Source organism: Peromyscus maniculatus, chromosome 2, assembly GCF_049852395.1.
Source record: "Peromyscus maniculatus bairdii isolate BWxNUB_F1_BW_parent chromosome 2, HU_Pman_BW_mat_3.1, whole genome shotgun sequence".
NCBI lineage: Eukaryota > Metazoa > Chordata > Mammalia > Rodentia > Cricetidae > Peromyscus > Peromyscus maniculatus.
This window is the reverse complement of record NC_134853.1, coordinates 130,053,554-130,073,340: the sequence shown is the minus strand read 5'-3', so window position 1 is coordinate 130,073,340 and position 19,787 is coordinate 130,053,554. Positions and strand designations below refer to the sequence as shown.

Genomic DNA, 19,787 nt, shown 5'->3' with positions numbered 1-19,787 from the left:
ATGACTCCACTTTCCGCTGTCCAGGCTCTTTGTTCTTTAACTCCAAGGTCTGTTCTCTATTTTTCTGCATTCTTCAATACCTGGCTTAAAAGTTACTCTCTTTATGAAGCAGTCTCTGAAACCAGCAGTCATAGACAGTGGGTTGGTTGTTTTGTTTTGGTGGTTGGTTGGTTGGTTTTTGGTTGTTTTGCTGTTGTTGTTTTTGAGACAGGATTTTAATCTAGGTTGGCCTTGAGCTCTCTGTGTAGTTGAGGATGAACCCAAACTCCTGATCCTCCTGTCTCTACCTCCCAAGTGCTGAGAGTTCATTCTTTCCAGCAGACATTTAGTGAACACCTTGATTCCTGTTTGTAAACCTATGTTATAGTTATTGGCTCCTTAAATGTTGGATTTTTAAAAAATTACACCCAAAAGGACATGTCTTGAATGCAACAGGTTGCCCACAGTCTGTTATCAACAGTCATAGATATTCACTCAAATAGCCTGGAACAGTAGAAGGATAAGCTTTGCAACCAGATGAACTTGAGTTCAGTTGCTGGCCCGCCCCTCACTGCCTGACCCTGAACAAGTGTCTGCGTCTGTAAAACGAAGATAGCAATGACCTCCACAATGACCGCTGTGAGACTGAATGGGCGCATTGTGGGCACGCTGCAAATCCGTGGGAAAATGCTTTCTAATCTATAAAGAACTACAAGAATGCAAGAGATAGTGATGCTGTGAGCAGGTGGAACAGAACAGATAGAAATAAGACCAGCACACTTGCAAACAAGTAACAGTCATGTAGAAATTAGGGCATGAGCACAGCGAGCCAACAGAGTGACTTTCATGAAGTGTTTTTCCAGGCACTCAGGAGACGTCCTGATTCTGGTTTTAGGTGCTCAGTACATTAACAAGAGGAAAACACTGGGCAGAACCGTCAGCACTGCTCAGTAAATACTAAGACATGCATATATTTAAACAAAGAAAACCCCCAGGAGGATAGGGCTCAACTGAAAACGAGAATCAGGTTTATACAGAAGCTTATTTACCAACAATTAATTTCGTAAACACCACGATAACGATAGTAGTTTTAACTACTCCATTTTTTTTTTTACAATGTATTTACATTGGGCGCTTTATACACATTACCTCATCCAGTCACTACACCCACGTCATGAAATAGAAATTACCATTCATTCCCTTTCTACCAATAAGCCAACAGAGCAGGGGAGGGGGAGGGGAAATAAATCCAAAGTTTATCTAAAAAGAACGAGTCACTTTACTTCCCGCAGTGGGCTAACCTCATGAGCATTTCCCCTGCTAAGCACTGTTTCTTGCTTCTGTGTGTAATTCCTCCCTCCGCAGTTACAGTTCATCCTTCTGATCAAAGCGGACGTCCTTTTTACCCAGAGATGCCCTCTTTGCACTGTCTTCCTGCTTGGGCCCGGCATCTGGTTCCTCCTCGGAGTCCTCTTCATTGTCCTCCTCATCCTCCTCATCAAGTCCCCAGATGTCCTCTTTCCTGGCCCGCTCCTTTTCCCTCTTCTTTTTGGCCTCTTCTGCCTCTTTCTTTTTCTCCATTTCCTCATACAGCTCTCTCCACTGCTGCTCTACATCCTGTTTAAAGTGTGGAATGCCAAAGTTGCACAGATGAGATAAACAGATACATTTTAGAGACCTCTGTAGTCTTCCCATTGGCGTCAGGAGTCCTAGGATGGTGGGTGTTTCATTTACATGGAAGTTTCAGTACTTCTGGGGTGGAGAGAAATCTGTGTCTGGGTGTATTATGTACAGTTCATTTGTAAACAAAGCAGATTCAAAGCTAGGCATGGTCCTGTGTACCTGTAATCCTAACACCTGGGAGGTGGAAGGAGGATCAGGAGCTCAAGGCCATCCTCTGCTAGACATTTAAGGTTGGCCTGGGCTGCCTAAGACTCTGCCTCATAATAAAAAAAAAAAAGGTAAAATGAGCCGGGCAGTGGTGGCACACACCTGTAATCCCAGCACTCGGGAGGCAGAGGCAAGTGAATCTCTGAGTTCGAGGCCAGCCTGTTCTACAAAGTGAGTTCCAGGACAGGCTCCAAAGCTACACAGAGAAACCCTGTCTTGAAAAAACAAAACAAAACAAACAAACAAACAAAAACGTAAAATGAAATAAAATAAAGTGGGCTGGAAAGTGGCCCGAGCAAGGGAAGGTTCTGGCCCAAGCCTGACCACCTGTTTGATCCCTGGGACTCATCTAGGAGAAGGCATTGTCCTCTGACTTCCACACACAAACTGTGGCATGTGCATGCACTTACACAACAAATACATGTAATAAAAAACGTTTAAATAAAATTATTTCAAAAATTAAAAAAATACTAAAATAAAATGAATCCAGATTCATCATATATTTAGTTGATGCTTATGCCATCGCCCAGCACAGGCTAAACGACATTTGTGTGTCATTTTTATTCCTCACTTTCTACTTGAGGGAATCTGATGTTTGGATTTCTTTCTTATTTATTTATTTATTTGCTTATTTTGTCCTTGAGACAGAGTGTTCCTATATTGTCCAGAATGACCCTGAATGCTTTCTTTTTAAAGTTTTTTTTTTTGAGACAGGGTTTCTTTATATTGCCCTAGCTGTCCTGAAACTCACTATGTAGATCAGGCTGGGCTCAAACTCACAGAGATCCACTGCCTCCGGAGTGCTGGGATCTAAGGTGTGCACCACTATGCCCAACTCTGGAACTCTGGAACTCTTTTTTAATCCTTCCACCTCTGCCTCCCCCCCTGTAGTTCTGCAGTGTTTGGCATGCCACCACAACCAGCTCATGTGGACTTTCTATATTTTGTTCTCTCCAAACTGAATACAAGCCCCATGAGATAGAAATGCTAGATGTTAGGAATTTAGAAGATAGTTGCTTTCATTTTTCCTAATTGATAGATGAGGAAAGTTAAATAGACTGACCAAGTTCGTTTAACTATAGTCAAGGATGGAGCCTGGATTTGAACCTAAGCAGTCTACCTAGAAAGCTCATGCTCTTTACTAATATATAATAATGACACAACATCAGTGTTAGAAGCCTGGGGGGGAGTAGTTCAGTAATGGAGTGACTCTAGTATGAACAAAGCTCTAGGTGAGATCTCTCGTATCACAAGATAAAGATGATAACATTGAATTAAAACAAGACAAAACTAGATTAAAGAGTATTTTTAAAGCTGAGCACAGGATCAGCAAGCTGGCCCAGTGGGTAAAGGCAAATGCTGCCAAGCCTCACAGCTTCAGTTAGATCGTTGGGAGTCGGGCCTGGTGCCAAAGACCTGTCATCTCGACTCCTTCGTAGGCTGAAGACAACACATGTTCAAGGCCAGCCTTGGCTACAGCGTGAGTTTAGGGCCAGCATGGGTAACTTTGTAAAACCCTGTCTTAAAATAAGAAGTAAAACAAAAAACAAAAAACAAACAAACAAAAAAAGAAGTAAAACAACAACAACAAAAAGTTCCAGTAATACAGCTTGGTGGTGAACAATGGCCTAGCACACCTGTCCCTAGAAACACGTGCGGCTTTTACGTGGCCTCTGGGAATCTGAACTCTGATCCTCATACTTACACTGCAAATGCTGTATCAACGGAGCCATCTCTTCAGCTCAGGGCAGGGGCAGGCAGGCTGCTGTTTTTGCTTTTACCTTCTGTGTCTGTGCTTTGCTGGTACCTAGGTTTCCTGCTGAATTATTAAGCCCTGGCTATAAACCTACTTGGATTGACCTTCCTGCAGGGCCAGGACATCTGGATGCAGGACCTCTTCCTCAGGAAGCCATTGTCCCGAATCTCACTCCACACATTAAATGGTTTGGGGGAGGGAGGAGCTGGTAAACAGCACTACCTTGTCCTCTGGTTTCCACATCATCTGAGGTAGGCTGAGTGGCTCCCTCTAATGGCACACTGAGAAGGCATTGTGGCACACAAAAGGAGCCAACTCAACAAGTCAAAGGTTGTGTGTGACCTTGGGCAGTTTAGCCTCTGGATCTCAGTTTCCATTCCTAAGAAATGGAATAATATCTATATTGCGAGGTTGCCTTAAGGGCCAAGTAAGATACATTTTGAAAAGTGCTCAGAGTGACAAGTCAAAGATTCCAATGAATGTAAGTTCTCTGTCTCTCAAGGCCATGGGAGCAGATAATTGGGATAATGATTGTGAGTCCTGATTTTGCAAATGGCAGAATTGGACATCTGGAATTCAGGGTGGAAAAACACCTCACCTTTCTTAATCCCCAGGTCATATTTCCAACCTCTTCAGCAAACTCTTCATCATTTGTTAGAAGGAAATTGTCAAAGATGCTGCCTGATTTCACCTATTGAAATGAAAACCATGAGATTATTACAACTATGTTCCTAGGGGCCTAGAGACATGGCTCATAAACATGAGGACCTGAGTTTGGATCCCTATCATGGTGGAAAATATGTATGGCTGTGAGGGTACCTTACAACCCCAATGCTGTCTGGGACAGAGACAGGAGGATCGCTGAGGCTTACCGGCTGCTAGCCTAGCTGCAGGTTCAGTGAGAGACCCTGTCTGGAGAGATTAAGGTAGAACAGGACACCCAATGTTCTCCTCTGGCCATGGGTCATACACACATGCATATAAACTCTCTCTCTCTCTCTCTCTCTCTCTCTCTCTCTCTCTCTCTCTCTCTCTCCAAAAGGCTTTTGCCATATTTATTTGTTTTTTATGTGTGTGCCTATTTCAGTTTAGGTTCACCACATCAATAATGAAGGAACCCTCAGAGGCTGGAATAGTGTATAGAATCCCCTGGAATTAAAGTTACAGACTATTGTGAACCACCATATGGGTGCTGTTAACAAAACCAGGGTCCTCTGCAAGAGCAGTAAACGCTCATAACCACTGAGCCATCTCTCCAGGCCCTTTCTCTATTTCCTTAAAATAGTATGCTAAGAAGCCATGCGTAGTGGAGCATGCCTGTAATCCCAGCACATGGCAGGTGGAGGCAGGGGGATCGGGGTTTCATGCACCTTCACACATTTTTATGTGATAGTACTCAAAACCCTGTCATAAAATCAAAACAAGACAAAAGTTTAATATTTGTGAGTAAAAGATTAAACCCATGCTTTATAATAGTTTCAGTGTTTAGTTCATAACAAAGGAATAAGATAGAAAGGAGCACAAGACATGGAGTTGAACAGACCAGCTCAGCTGCATTCTAGTTTTATGACATTAGGCAAGTTACTCAATCCCGCTGAGTTATTCTCTCACAGGTAAATCAAGGAAGCCAGGTATGATGGTCCATGCCTGTAATCTCAGGATTGGGGGGATAAAGCAGAATAATCAAGAGTTCAGGGTCATCTTCAACCACATAGTGAGTGTGAGATCAGCCAGGGTACCTGAGACCCTGTTGATGAGGATGAGGAAGATGATGATGATGGTAAGTGTGGTATATATTCCTTTGATCCCAACACTTAGAAGGCAGAGGCCGGTGACAGGCAAATTTCTGTCATGTCAAGGCTAGCTTGGTCTAGATAGTGAGTGCCAGGCTAGCCAGTGTGTGACATTGCAAAACCATCATCATCATCACCATCATCATCATCATCATAGTAATGTGAATCATGGAAACTAATAACTCTCTGATAGTAGTGTTATGAAAATTAGAACTAATGTATTTAAAGCACAGTGCCTAGCAAATATCACTAAACAGATGAGAATGATTTTTATAACTTTTCAGTATCTGGATGTATTTCAAAGGACCAAAAGTTGGCCAATATGTGATTTTGTATGTTGATTAAATCATTGCTAAGATGGGCAATGCATGCCTTTAATCCATCACTGGGGAGGCAGAGGCAGGTGGATCTCTGTGAGTTTGAGGCTGGCCTGGTCTACAGAGTGAGTTCCAGGACATCCAGAGCTACATAGTGAGACCCTGTCTCAAAAAACAAAAATAAAATAAAATAAATCATTGTTAATTTCACTCCAACAGCTATGTGAGCAAGAAAAAGTTCTTCAGTATGAGAATTATGTGCCTCTCCTCTATATTTTATAAAGCTCTGTCCTGCTGTTTTGTAACCAAAAGCCTATATATTTTTTACATTTTTGTTTTTAAAAAGAAAGGTCTTTTGTTTGGCTTACATCATTCCACTGACGCTGCTTCCTACAGAAAAATAAGTGACAAATAGACACTGAAGAGCAGAATTTTTAGTTTGCTCTAAGTTATTTACTTTTAAATTGTCTTGTAAAATTCCTTTTGCAGTTGTGAGATTTTTCTGACCTTTTGGATTTTTTTTTTCTTTTGAGTTGTCTGCAGTCTTACTTAGAAAACTACCCATTTGTTGGCTTGCCCATCTCTCCTGAAAAGAGTGCTCCTAACATCCCTGTTTTCTTCAGTGACCTCTCCCTCCCTCCCTCCCTCCCTCTCTCCCTCCCTCCATCAAACTCCCAGCCCTGCTTCCTAACTGCTTGGTCTTATGTTCACTTTGATCTATTCATCTCCCATCTGTGCTTACAAGTTTTCATCTGCAAAATGCAAATAGAAGGAAACACACTTCCTCCCCTTCTGTATTCATATCATTAAGAGCAAAGAACATGTGAGAGAGAGCTGCATTCAATTGTAAAATACAGTCTTAAAGATGTCTTAACAAGTTCATTCCTCTTGGATCATAGAGTGGAAAGAGTAGGGGCTAGAGAGACGACTCTAGGTAAAGTGTTTACATGGACCTGAGTTTGGATCCTCAGCCTCTATGCAAAACCAGGCACCATGACCCAGGCCTGTAATCCCAACCCAGGGGGACAGAGATAGGTGGACTCACTGGGTAGCCAATTTGGATAAAACAGCAAGATCCAGGCTCAGTAAGAAACTCAGTCTCAAAAAAATAAGATGGGACAGGGGGTGGTGGCACAGGGGTCTTTAATCCTAGCACTCGAGAGGCAGAAGCAAGGGGATCTCAGTGAGTTTGAGCCCAGCCTGATCTACAAAGTGAGTTCCAGGACAGCCAAGACTGTTACACAGAGAAATCCTGTTTTGAAAACAAAAACAAAAACAAACAAACAAATAAAAACAAGTAAGATGGACAAATGATTGAAGAAGAACGTCCAGATGTCAACCTCTGGCCTATACATGGGCTAGTGTACCATGCATACAAAGATACAGGGTATGTATGTTAGTTTGAGTTACTATCCCTTCAAAGATCATATGGAGTCCTGGATGAAGAGAATGTTTGTTTTCTGCTGTCTCCTCCCAGCTTCAGCCCTGACTCCAGAATGCAATCACTTCCAAGTGGGGGGGGGGCGGGGGGAGTAATGGACTGGGTTTGAAGGCAGCAGAATAGGAAAGAGAAAGTGCTGGGGACGAGGCTGTTCATCTGGGACAGAGGCAGGATAAAGACGGTGATTGGGATGGCAGAGCATCTTGGGCTGGAAACTCATGGCTAGAGGGGGCAGGTCAAGAAGGCGGGCTGTCTCTGTGCTTAGTTCCTTGACTTTTCCTGTAAGATGCAGGGATTCTGTGGCTAACTGGAGGTTCCTGGTTAGCTGAGTGAAGAGGAGTATGACCTGGGAGTCAGACCTAACTAGAAATTGTAAGGGAAAAAAATGCCGTGAGGATGATGTCAGCATTATTCAGAATCATCATCATCATCACACACACACACACACCTTGGATTTTAGAAACTAAGTCTCTGGGGCTTCATTCCAGATCAGTATCTGTGACCCTCTGTTGACCTACACACATAAGAATTAAGGCTTGGAGAGCACTCTTCTGACGTGGTGAAATTCTTCAAATAGGAAGGTTTGCCTGTTTAGACAGGTTGACAGAGCCCAGGAAAATTTGTGCCAAAAGTTTTAAATTGTTTTAGATGAACAAAGATATAGAATAAAATCTGTATCCTAATGCTTTTAGTGGAAAAAACATTTTAAAGACCAGTGAGATGGCTCTGAAGGTAAGAACACTTGTGGACAAGCCTGATGACCCAAGTTCAATCCCTGGAACCCACAATCCCTAGAACCCAAGTGATCAAAGGAAAGAACTGACTCTCACAACTTATTCTCTTACCTCCACCACACATTGGCCATGGCACATACACACACATACACACACACACACACACACACACACACACACACACACATTAAATAAATGTAATTTTTTCAGGAAACAGAGTATGCACATTAATATGTTTTTATATATTTACATGATATAGAAAGTTCTGGTTTATTCAAAAGGAGCAGCCTAGAAAAAAAAAAGGAGAGATAGCAACGTGAATGTGTATGATTTGTATCCGTGTCTTCAGATAAGCCAGGAAGGAAAGAAATATCTGTGTCCCTTCCTTCTCCCCCGCCCTTCTGAACCCAGGCCCGGCATCTGGTAGTGACTTCATTCTGTTTCTATGTTGACCTCCTGAAGTCAGAAAACCAAGAAAATAGAAAAAAATAAAGCAGGAAATGAATAAAGAAACTAAGAAAGTAAAACATGGGGGCCCTTGTTCCAGAAACTTTGGCGACTGAACAGTTAGAGGTGGAGACAGGAGGATCAGAAGTTCAAGGTTATCTCAACTGCATAGCCAGTTGGAGGGAGGCCAGTCTAGACTACATGAGACCTTATCACAAAACAAAACAACAAATCATGTAAGATCAACAAAGGCATCAAAAAGTATTAGTAGCACATGGAGTAGGTCTGATGAACAAAGACTGTTGCTCAGGCCCAAGTTTTCTGCTTATCTTACCAGATGCATATCTTCAGGAAATTTATTCAACTTTTCTGAGCCTCCTTTTGATGTTGAGAAACAGATATACAGTAAAAATTAAACAAATATGCAAAGTCTTAATACAGTGGTGTATAGAAGGGACCAAGTAAATTTTGGCTCTTATGATTTTGAAGACAAATATAATTACTCCCATTTTAAAGATGAGTGGTTTGAGGTTTAAAAAGATCAAGATTTATTCAAGTCTGTAACTTCCAGGCTGGGGCTTCTTCTACTTTGGGAGAGCTACAAGGACCGCTGGTCAGGGACTGTGAACCCAGAGTGCTTTACCTGCCAAAGATCCAGGCCAAGGACGCTGATGTTATAATAATGACAAAGGGTGGGGTCAGGTTTGTATTTGGGGTTGTCTATCTCTGGGTGAATCCACTCCCCCTGATAATTGGGATTGTCAATGATCCGAGGTTTCCATTGTCCCTAAACAGAGAACCAAGAGTGGACACGTCAGTAATAATTTCCCAGTCTTCTAATATCATGCAATTAAAAAGCATCAATCAATTTATAAGCAGTTGTGTAGCAGATTCCTAGAACTTTGCCTTTCTTCAAGTAAAGGCATAAGACTCTTCCCAGTTCCCTTTTCCACCTACTGGGAGTGAAGGGACATGGCAGGAGCCTCTTCTGGCCTGGCCCTCTCTCTGAAAAGGCACATTCATGAGGTTAAGGAAACAAAACTTCTTGAAGAACATTGTCTAAGTATCTTAGCACTTGGGGCTGTCCTCGTTCCTCTGTGTGGCACAGGGAACTGTGGCCAGATAAAATGCCTGCTCCAATCAGTTTTATTGCTGGATCATTTCTCAGCTGACTCCTTCAGTCCTTGCTTCTGACATGACCTCAGGAGTTGACCTTTAAAAATCCTCTATCCCCCAAATACTTTGGACTCATGGGGATCCTACTCTTTGCCCTTCTGGCCTGCTTCTAAGACGCTGGATTCCTGAGCCCGAGATCACTTCCTGTTTGTATCTTGTTCCTTGAACTGGCAGCTTTTCCCCACTCTGGACAAGCTCCTTGCCCAAGCCTGCCTGAACCATTACCTTAGTGCTGGCTTTGCCAGGCCCCCCCCCCCCCCCCCCCCCCGCCCTGCAAACAGGAGGAGGCTGAGAACAGGCCTCTAATGTGGCCACTGTCCTATTTGGAGTGAAGATCTCAGAATTTCTGCTTTGTTTTTACTTTGTTTTGAGACAAGAGCTTGCTATATAGCCCAGCCTGGCCTTGAGCTTGCAATCCTGCCTCAACCTGGTGAGGGCTAGGATTAATAGACCTGCAGGTTAGGAATTTTATTTTCTAATTAGAATCGACATCTCTCCCATCTGATTTCCCTGTATAAATTTTCACTGAAAAGAGAGGCCCCTCACCTTGTACTTGACGTTTGGTATCAGGGGCCCTTCCCACACCCCATCCATCGCCTCGTTCCAGTCATCCGGCTTCTTGGCCTCTGGGTCTGGGATGAACTCAGAGTCCTCCCAATCCTAAAACAGAATGTTCCTTCATGAAGATGGTGACATGGTCTGGGAGGAAACTGGAGACTCATTGCAGACAGGGGGACGTGGTTCCCTACCCGCCCTGCCCTCTCGCTCTGCTGAGTGATGGCCCAGGGCAGGAGAAAAAAGGCCTTTACCGACCCCAGGGGTCACCATCATTCTGACCTTGGATGCTTTAACCCCACCTCAGATGGGTATCATCCTGGTCGCTGACCTCACCCTGCCCTCGGTCGTGGGAGCTGCTGCTATGGTTTGTATGTGGTTTGCTCCCACACAGTCTTCCCCTTGAGTCTCGCTACCCTGAGCATCCCTACTAGACCTGGCTTGAACTCACACCCTCATTTTCTCATGGCGCCAACCTCCCAGACACTTGACTTCATCGTCTGCCCTAATGTCCTGACTACACCTTCTTCTCCCTGAGATCAGCTTCCCAGCTAAACTCCCTCTGACCTCAGGTTTCTTATCTTCAGGATCCTCTATCTGCTGCCGTTCATCCCATTTCCTTGGTTTCCTGGCATAGGGGTCTTTTATTTTCCTGGGAGGCAAGAAGTCCCAGTCATCTTCCAGGCCCCCAGTTGTCACCTTCTCGTTGTCAATTTTGACCTCGTAAGTCGCATTAGGGCGAAGGATCAGAGTGTACAGGTGAGTGTCTTTATTGATCTGTCAAGGGAATGGGTGATACTTCAGTTCCATACAGGACATTGTCAATCTCAGGCACTGTGTTGCCTGAATGTCCTCTCCCACATATTTACACACACTTTACCACATTCCTTTCCCCTTCCTCTAGTTAATACATCTACAGGGATTCTGGACTCACCCTGCTGGTGCACGCTCCTGTGGTCTCACTTCTGTGGTCCTCCATCTTCTGGCCCCTACTCTTCTGAGGCTTGATCATTCTGTCTGTCCTATTAAACTGTGAGCTTCTCAGCAGCAGGGGTCATATATGATTTCTCTATCATGTCTAAGCTTCCAAGCTGAAACTTGCCCCAGCGGAGGACTCAGAACATCCAGCCCCATGTTACAAGGCTGGTCAGGAAGGCCTAGCTTCAACACAAGATCCCCAATGCCCCCAGCCTTATGGGCTTTTCTAGACTCTGTTCCTGCCATTCTCTGCACAACCAACAGCCCTTTCAGCCCTCAGGCTGTGCCTCGGTTTCTTGAGTTTCCTTGGCTTTGCTCATGCAGTCTCCTCTTCCAGGAGTTCATCTTTCCATAAAATTGTCACACTCGTTTACTAGAGCATGCTCGTCTTTCAGCACAAGGAGGGCTTCTCCAGGAAGCAATCCTTACCCAAGCCTCCAGGTGGAGGAGGAGCCCTTTTTTCTCCTCCTGTATTACTTTCCTTTGCTTGACTCTTATCTTTACTCAAATGTGAAAGTTTTGTTTGTTTTGTTTTGGTAAGATCTTGCTGAATTGCCCAGGTTGGCATTGAACTCACAACCCTTTCACCCCAGCCTTCAGAGTGGCTGGGATTATAGGCATAAATCACGGTATCAGGCTTTACTGTGAATTTGGTTAATTCAAAAGACCTATCGGGCTAAATCTATCCCCATGCTCAAAGCCCAAGGCAGAATTAACATCTGGGTAACAATGCCTGTTAGGACTGTTGATTGACCCTACCCACTGTCCTCTAGCTAATCTAGAGGCTTCTAACTTTGGTACTGAGATAAACTGACCCACCCACCTCATGTAAGCTCAGCACTCCTGACCCCAACCCTAGTATCTACAGTGGGGAATGATGTCACACCAGCCATCATCCCATATTACTTCCCAGGTTTTTCGGTCAGCTGTTCCGGGGTGAGCTCCTACAGTGTGTATATAGAGCACATGTCTAGGTCTACTTAATCTGTAAAATGAAGATGATAAGGTTTAATTGATAGAGTTCTTATAAGAAAAAAATGAGATAACATGTATAAAAGTTGTCCCCCTGGGGCTGTAGAGATGGCTCAGCAGTTTTGAACACTGGCTGCTCTTCCAGAGGACCTGGGTTCAACTCTCAGCACACACATGCAGCTCATAACAACCTATAACTCTGGTCACAGGGAATTTGACTCCCTACTCTGGTTTCTGTGGGCATTAGACATGTATGTGGTGCACAGATATATATAGGCAAAATAACCATACCTATAAAGATAAATAAAATTTTAAAAATTTAAAGGATAAAATCCTTTGCCTAGGCTGAGGACTAATCCACATACTCACCCTGCACTTGAGGGTCTTGTTGTTCTCATGGTATTTCCCTTGGTGATAAAGGATGACCTGTAGTCTGTTATTGCCAAAGCCACAGATGTCCGGGCCTGGAAATTAAACCCCAAAGTGTGATTTCACATCTATTTCAGGCAGCATGCCCAGTCTGAGGCCAAGACCCAAGACAGATACAGCCTGTGTAGCACTCAGTATTTCCAGAAAGAAACAGATGCCACACTCAAAGTCAGGATTATTTCAGACGGATTTAATGAAAGGGATTATTTACAAAGGGGGAGAGGCAAGATGTTGAGAGAAGGAAAGGTACAGTGCTGCCCTGGGCTAGCCTCAGCAAAGGCAGGGGCAAGGGGAGAGAGTGCCAGGCCCCGAAGAGAGGCTGGGGCAGGCACAGCAGGAGAGAAGCAGGCTTTCAGTTGAGAGATACAACTCAAAAAATTCCTCTAATCTCCTGCCAGGGCCCCACTGGAAACCCCTCTTAAGCCAGGAGTTTCTAACATGTCACTTAATTCTGACAAATAAGCATTCCCATCTCCACTTTGGATGGGTGTGGCTCAGAAAAGCCGAGCAGCTTGCCCACAGTCAAGAGCTGGTAAGATGCCTTGCTAGAATTCAAAGCCATTCCTACCTAGTAACAGAGCCTGGGAGCTCGTCTGCTTTGTGCTAATCCTAGTGAGAAGTGTGGACTGGAGCTGGGGAGCCCAGAGAGTCCCGAGACTCTCATGCTACTGCTCTCTACTGATAACTCAGAAAGGACTTCTCAGCCTGTCAGCTACTATCAAGTGTGAATCACCCTCACACACACACAACATGTATACATACAACACAACACACACACACACAATCACACTCATACACACAAGGCATTTACACTATACTCTACCCACACTGGTCTTCTCCCTACTTATTTACCATGCACTTGAATTTCATGCCTGAGCTTTAATTAATACATGTTGTGGATTCTGCTCCTATTACATGCTCTCCTCCTCCTCCTATTAAAATCAAACTCACTCTTTAAAGAACAATTAACACCTCTTCCAAAAGGCCCCCAGTTGGACTGAATCATGCTGTCTCTTAGGATCTCATAGCGCCTCATCAATACCTCTTTTCCCCAAAATCTTTTTAAAGCCACTATGGAGCCTTGGCTTGTCTCACCAGCCAAATGAAACACCGCATAGTCAACATGGGCATTCAAGGGGTCACGTTTGGTGTGAGGCTCTGAGGTATACCTCCAGACCTCCAGGAGCTCACAGCCTAGGGAGAGAGATTCCATGTAACCTTGGGAAGAAGGTGGGTGTAAGCAGTCAAGGAGTAAAGGGTGGGTCGCCTGGGCTAGGACGTGAGATGGGAACAGAGGTGATGAACGCAGGTGAGGGACTGTGGAGGGACTGCGTGTTCAGGTGATATGTAGACAAGGCTGGCCTCATATTCCTAGCAATCTTCCTGCTTCGGCCTCTGTGTACTGACATGTAGCATCACACTTGGTTCAGAAGCCTTTTTAAATTTAAAAAAAAATTTTTTTTTTTCCCCGAGACAAGGTTTCTCTATATAACAGTCCTGGCTGTCCTGGAACTCAATCTGTAGACCAGGCTGGCCTCAAACTCACAGAGATCCCCCTGCCTCTGCCTCCCGAGTGCTGGGATGAAAGGTGTGCGCCACCACCATCCGGCTAAATTAAATTTTTATGTTTATGTTTATCTTATGTGTGTGTTTTGCCTGAGTATATGTCTATGTACCACTTATGTGCCCGGTACCAATGGAGGTCAAACAAGGGAGCTGGATCCTCTGGAACTGGGGATGGTTGTGAGCTGCTGTGTAAGTGCTGGGTATCAAACCCAGACCCTCCCGACGAGCAGCCAGTGCTCTGTCCAGCCATCTCTCCAGCCTGGCTCAATACTTTTTTAAGAATATCGATTTCATTCTGCTTTTTAAAAAGTTATTCAGCTGCCTGAAGGGAGAAGATGCAGGCTTTGTAGACAGACTGACTCAAATCCTGGTTTTCTACCACCTTGAGCAAATTTCTTAACCTTTATTCCCTCATCTGCAAAATGGGAAGAGTAATACACGGTGCAGACTCTGAAGAAAATAAAAAGATGCTGAGCAGACACACTTTACACACCCTGAGTGTTACACTCTGCGTAAGAGACAGACTGGAAGTGGGTGGGGGGACTTGCACCTATGATCTCAGCACTTGGGGGGCTGAAGCAGGAGGATCACTGTGGGTTTGAAGCCAATTTGGGCTACATAGTGAGTTTGGAACTATAGAGTGAGACCTTGTAAGGAGGGAGTGTGAGATTTTTTTTCTCTGCTTCTTAAGTTTTTTTTTTTTTTAAAGATTTATTTATTATGTATACAGTGTTCTGCCTGCATGTATGCCTGCAGGCCAGAAGAGGGCACCAGATCTCATCATAGATGTTGTGAGCCACCATGTGGTTGCTGGGAATTGAACTCAGGACCTCTGGAAGAGCAGTCAGTGCTCTTAACCTCTGAGCCATCTCTCTAGCCCCAGTGTGAGATTTAAGAAAAAAAGAGGATGTAGATTTTAATAGGGGCAATGCCGCTGAAAAGAATAGTTTGAAAAAGAAAGAGTACTGCATGGGGAAGGGAGGGGAGGGGAGGAGAAGAGAGGAGAGGGGAAGGAAAGGGGGAATGGGAGAGGAGGGGAGAGGAGGGAATGGGAAGGGAGGGGAGGGGAGGCGGCAAGCGCTAGCTGAGGCTTCCAGAGGAAGGAAGTGTCTAAAGAGAATCAAGGGAATGTTAGGGCCTGTTGTCCAACACAACGCTCTCACTGACTTTGTACAAAAACATCTGGTGGAGTCCACATTCTTCATCTGTGCTTCAGAAGATGGAACGCTTGACTTTTGCTGGTTTTTCAATATCAACAGTGTTGAAACTGGGTTCAAGGTTGGTTGGCACTAAAAGCTGGACTGCCTCAAGAATGCCTAGTTACATACATAGACTACAAATGCCACACTCTGGACATTCACAGATGCTTTTTTTTGTTGTTTTTTGTTTTTTCGAGACAGGGTTTCTCTGTGTAGCTTTGCGCCTTTCCTGGAACTCGCTTTGGAGACCAGGCTGGCCTCGAACTCACAGAGATACGCCTGCCTCTGCTTCCCGAGTGCTGGGATTAAAGGCGTGCGCCACCACCGCCCGGCCCACAGATGCTTTAAAAAAGCACGTGCTGCTCTTGATAGGGTGGGCAGTAAGGGCCCCATGGTCCTCACTACTCCTCCTCTTCCTCCTCTGCATCCCCTGCCCCCTGCTGCTTCGGGGGCTTTGCCTTTGGAGCTCTGCTGTGGTAGCCGGCAGCTGCAGGGGCGACCTGAGAGCTCCAACCACCTCCGCTCCTCCCACTGGCTCCATACCTCCCAGGGGGCCATGAGGAAAAGAGGGCGCAAGGTTTTCTGGATAGAGATTTCGAATAGAGTGGATCACTGGAGCATGCCCAGAGGCTGCAGGCCCGTTCTGGCTGCCCCGACTCCGCCCTCGGATGTCCTGGCTGTCAGAGTTGTTAAGCTTCAGCACACGAGGAGGGCTAGGCTGGCACTCAGATCATTTCTCTGACCCTGGCTATCTTCCTCCTCTCTGAAGCAGAGCATAGTGCCTTGCTGTAGGTCTGTGCTCTTCCTTTGCTGAGAACTGAGCTGTATCTCCATGTACTACAGACTTGGCAATACCATGTACTTCCACACCTCTTTGGTCTATTTATATTAACATTTGGGTTTAGAGATGCCTTTTTTTCAGGTCTCTGGAGAGTCCTACTGCACAAGGGATATGTAGCTATCAAATTACAAACTGTCCGTTACAGGTCTGTCTGAGTCTTTTCATCCACCAGAGTGGTTCTTATCCAAACCCCATGGGGCTGAGAGCAACGATGTAATATGGGGAGCTTACCGAACATGATGTAATACTGGGACTCTGAGTGCATATCCTCCTGGTTCAGTGTGGCAGGAAAGAGTTTCACATACCCACCGCCGCAATCAATGCCTTGCTCATGCTTTACTGAAAATTGAACCACCAAGGTCTCATTCACATTGCTGAATGGCTTAAACCTGGTGGAAAGGGCATAGAACTTGGCATCCTCACTGGTCTGGAGACCTGGTAACAGAGAGACAGTGCAAAGACTTCAGGCTGAAGTTCCCCAGAATTACCTAGAGAGACCTAGCCCTTGCCTTAACCAAGCTCTGGTGTTTCCTCACACATGATGGTGGGTCAGGCACTTTGCAAGGAGCATTATAATATTATCCCATCTGAGCCTCTGAGCAGCCCTGAAAAGTGGGCACTATGCCCATTTAATAAGTTAGGAGGCTGAGTCATAGGGAGGAGATGTGAAGCCACATGGCATGGCAGTAACCTAACTGGAATTTTAAGCCACACTGATGCATTCCTTTGCATCATGATATCACTAATTTTCTAGAGACATTTCAGCATCATTCCACGGCTTTATAAGTCAAGGCCCTACTGTGTACAAGTACTACAGTAGAAAGGAGCCCAGAATTACCTCAGATAAAATAATAATTGTTGTTATTGTTCACTGAATATTTTAATCACTAAATAATTTATCTCTTTTGTAAAAATTGTGTGTGTGTGTGTGTGTGTGTGTGTGTGTGTGTTTTGCAGGCACACGTGTGCATGCCTCTGAATACGCAGAGGCCAGAAGAAGATGCCAGGTGTTCTGTTCTATCACTCTCTGCCTTATTCCTTTGAGACAGGGTCTCCCAATGAACCTGGAGCTAGCAGCCAGTAAATCCCAGAGATTCTTCTGTCTCTGCCCCAACACTAACACCAGGGTTACAGGAGTACACAGCTGTCCCAGCTTTTTGTGTGGGTGCTAGGGGCCTTTATTTATTTATTTTATGTGTTTTGTCTGGATGTATGTCTGTGTACCACATGCATGTAGTGCCTGCAGATGACAGAAGAGGGCAGTGGATCCCATGGGACTGGAGTTCACGGATGGTGACGAGGTGCCATGCAGGTGCTGGAAACCTGGGTCCTCTGGGAGAACAGCCAGCCACTACTGAGTCCCATCTGCAGCCCTGGTTCTAGGGATTTGAACTCAGGTCTTCATTCTTGTTCAGCATGACACAATGTCATCATCTCCCCAGCCCTTTACCATTTAACTCTACAGATGGTTTCTTCATTCACACGTGTTTGTGTTCTTAACCCTCCCAGTAACAACTGAAGGTGAGCTATACCAGTTTCCTCACTTTGTCATGAGGTCGTTGAACCTGTTTCACATGACAGTGGTCATCAGTTAGTTGGGACTGCAGAGCCCCAACCTCCAGTGAATATCAGAGCTGCCAGGGCCCCCAGAGCTTTTCTAGGCTGACCATCTGAAGCAATCATATAGGAATTCCTTGCTAAGGATCACACAATCACAAATGACAGACATGTGGAAATGCTCAATGAGTAAGTGTTCAGTGAAACTGGATGTGGTAGCATACACCTGTAATCCCAACCTTTGGGAGGTGGAGGCAGGGGGACAGGTAGTCCAAGCCCAACTTGAGCTATATAAGATCCGGTCTTAAAAATCAACAACAAGCCGGGCCGGTGGTGGCGCATGCCTTTAATCCCAGCACTCAGGAGGCAGAGCCAGGTGGATCTCTGTGAGTTCGAGGCCAGCCTGGTCTACACAGCTAGTTCCAGGACAGCCATGGGTACATAAAGAAACCCTGTCTCGAAAACAAACAAACAAACAAACAAAAAAATCAACCACAACAAAAAATGCCAAGTGACAGGAGCACAGGGTCTGATTCGGAAAAGGTCTCAAGCATTTCTTGTACACCAAGCTCTGTGGTGAACACTTTCATATCTGACATCATGCTGGGAGCTGTCTGCATTTTGAAGAGTTTTCCTACTTCTGTTAAGGCCTCCAAGGGGCTCGAACAGCCAGGAAGGAAGGAACGGACAGATGGCAGAAGATCACACTTTGAGACTCTGCCCTGCCACACCCTGCTGTATAAACCAAACCAACCTCCTCCTCTCAGTCTCACTGTGACCCTAGTGTCCTTCCAGACAACCAGAATCTAACGGACCACAGAGTATGGGGTGCAGGAAGGTCAGCTGAGGAGCCAAACAGTGAAGAGATGTGTGGCTGTGCAGACTGCCTGTACTGGAGTACCAAGACCCGGGCGTCTCATGAGACGCTCAGTCTCCAGTTCTCTGTCCTCTGAAAACAGTTTTCCAGAGAGGATTTAAATGAGATTTTAAAATGCTCAAGCCAGTTCATAATTCTCTCCTTTAATAAATATGAAAATGAGATTCATAACAGTAGCCAGATGGAGGAAGATGGGAAATCACTCCAGGGGATGATCAATGAGCTCTATTTATGGAACAAAAGCTTTCTCAGACCAAGAACCCATGCCCACAGTCCCTGTCCTCAGAGCTCACCCTTCCTCCACAACATCATTTGGCTCTTACAAAGACTCTGTCTAGAGAGCATGGCAGGTGAAGGTTATCCTCATCTCAAATCAACAGTCTGAGAAGCAAAAAGACATGCTCCAGTTAGACAGCTAGTCTGTCAGTCCCAGGTCCATCTGCTCTCCTCTCCACCACACAAAGCTGTTCTAGAAGGAGCGATATTCGGGTGCTTTGCCCTGCTTTCTTGGGTTTTTTACAAGTACAGAAGGCTACTTATAAAATCCTAGGAGTTTGGGGGAAACAGCACACATCAGTGGTAATGAACACAGTCCCTGGAGTCAGAGCCAGAGTCAGATCTCAGCTGTTCTCTCAGCTGTGTGATATAGCCTTGGGCAACTATCAAAAAAAGAAAGAAAGAAAGAAAGAAAGAAAGAAAGAAAGAAAGAAAGAAAGAAAGAAAGAAAGAAAGAAAGAAAGAAAGAAAGAAAGAGAGAGAAGGAAAGAAAGAAAGAAAGAAAGAAAGAAAGAAAGAAAGAAAGAAAGAAAGAAAGAAAGAAAGAAAGAAAGAAAGAAAAAAAGAAAAAAAAAAGAAAAAGGAAAAAAAGGTCTTTGAGGCTCCTCTGCAAAACTGGAGAGACAATAATAACCACTACATGAAAATGTTAGGTAGATGAATGGGAAGACAATAATAATGGCTTCATGAAAATGTTAGGAAGATGAATGGGATAATGCGTAAAGGGTTAGCTTAAAATGTTCATTACTCAGTTACAGGGCATAATGAATTTTGTGGAGCGTCCATCCTTTTTTACTTACTATTGTTTTGTTTTGGTGTGTGTGTGTGTGTGTGTGTGTGTGTGTGTGTGTGTGAGAGAGAGAGAGAGAGAGAGAGAGAGAGAGAGAGAGAGAGAGAGAGAGAGAAAGAGAGAGAGAAGGAGGAGGATCTTACTCTGTAATTCAGGATGTCCTGGAACCCATCGTTTAGCCCAAACTGGCTACAAACCCATGGCTATTCTCCTG

At 44.8% G+C, this 19,787-nt stretch overlaps 1 protein-coding gene across 2 annotated transcripts in view; it reads right to left on the bottom strand.

Moving 5' to 3' along the window:
- Positions 1 to 1,064: 1,064 nt before the first annotated feature.
- The window catches only part of LOC102920093 (calreticulin-like), a 35,679-nt gene continuing 16,956 nt past the window's right edge, over positions 1,065 to 19,787 (bottom strand). For both annotated transcript variants that reach the window (XM_006977755.3, XM_076564724.1), the window contains exons 3-9: positions 16,305 to 16,508; positions 12,408 to 12,502; positions 10,656 to 10,865; positions 10,080 to 10,193; positions 9,001 to 9,144; positions 4,224 to 4,316; positions 1,065 to 1,596 (exon numbers count right to left, since the gene is read on the bottom strand). In XM_006977755.3, coding sequence (XP_006977817.1) covers positions 1,345 to 1,596; positions 4,224 to 4,316; positions 9,001 to 9,144; positions 10,080 to 10,193; positions 10,656 to 10,865; positions 12,408 to 12,502; positions 16,305 to 16,508 — 1,112 coding nt within the window. In that variant the 3' untranslated portion in view covers positions 1,065 to 1,344. The remainder of the gene's footprint in view (positions 1,597 to 4,223; positions 4,317 to 9,000; positions 9,145 to 10,079; positions 10,194 to 10,655; positions 10,866 to 12,407; positions 12,503 to 16,304; positions 16,509 to 19,787) is intronic.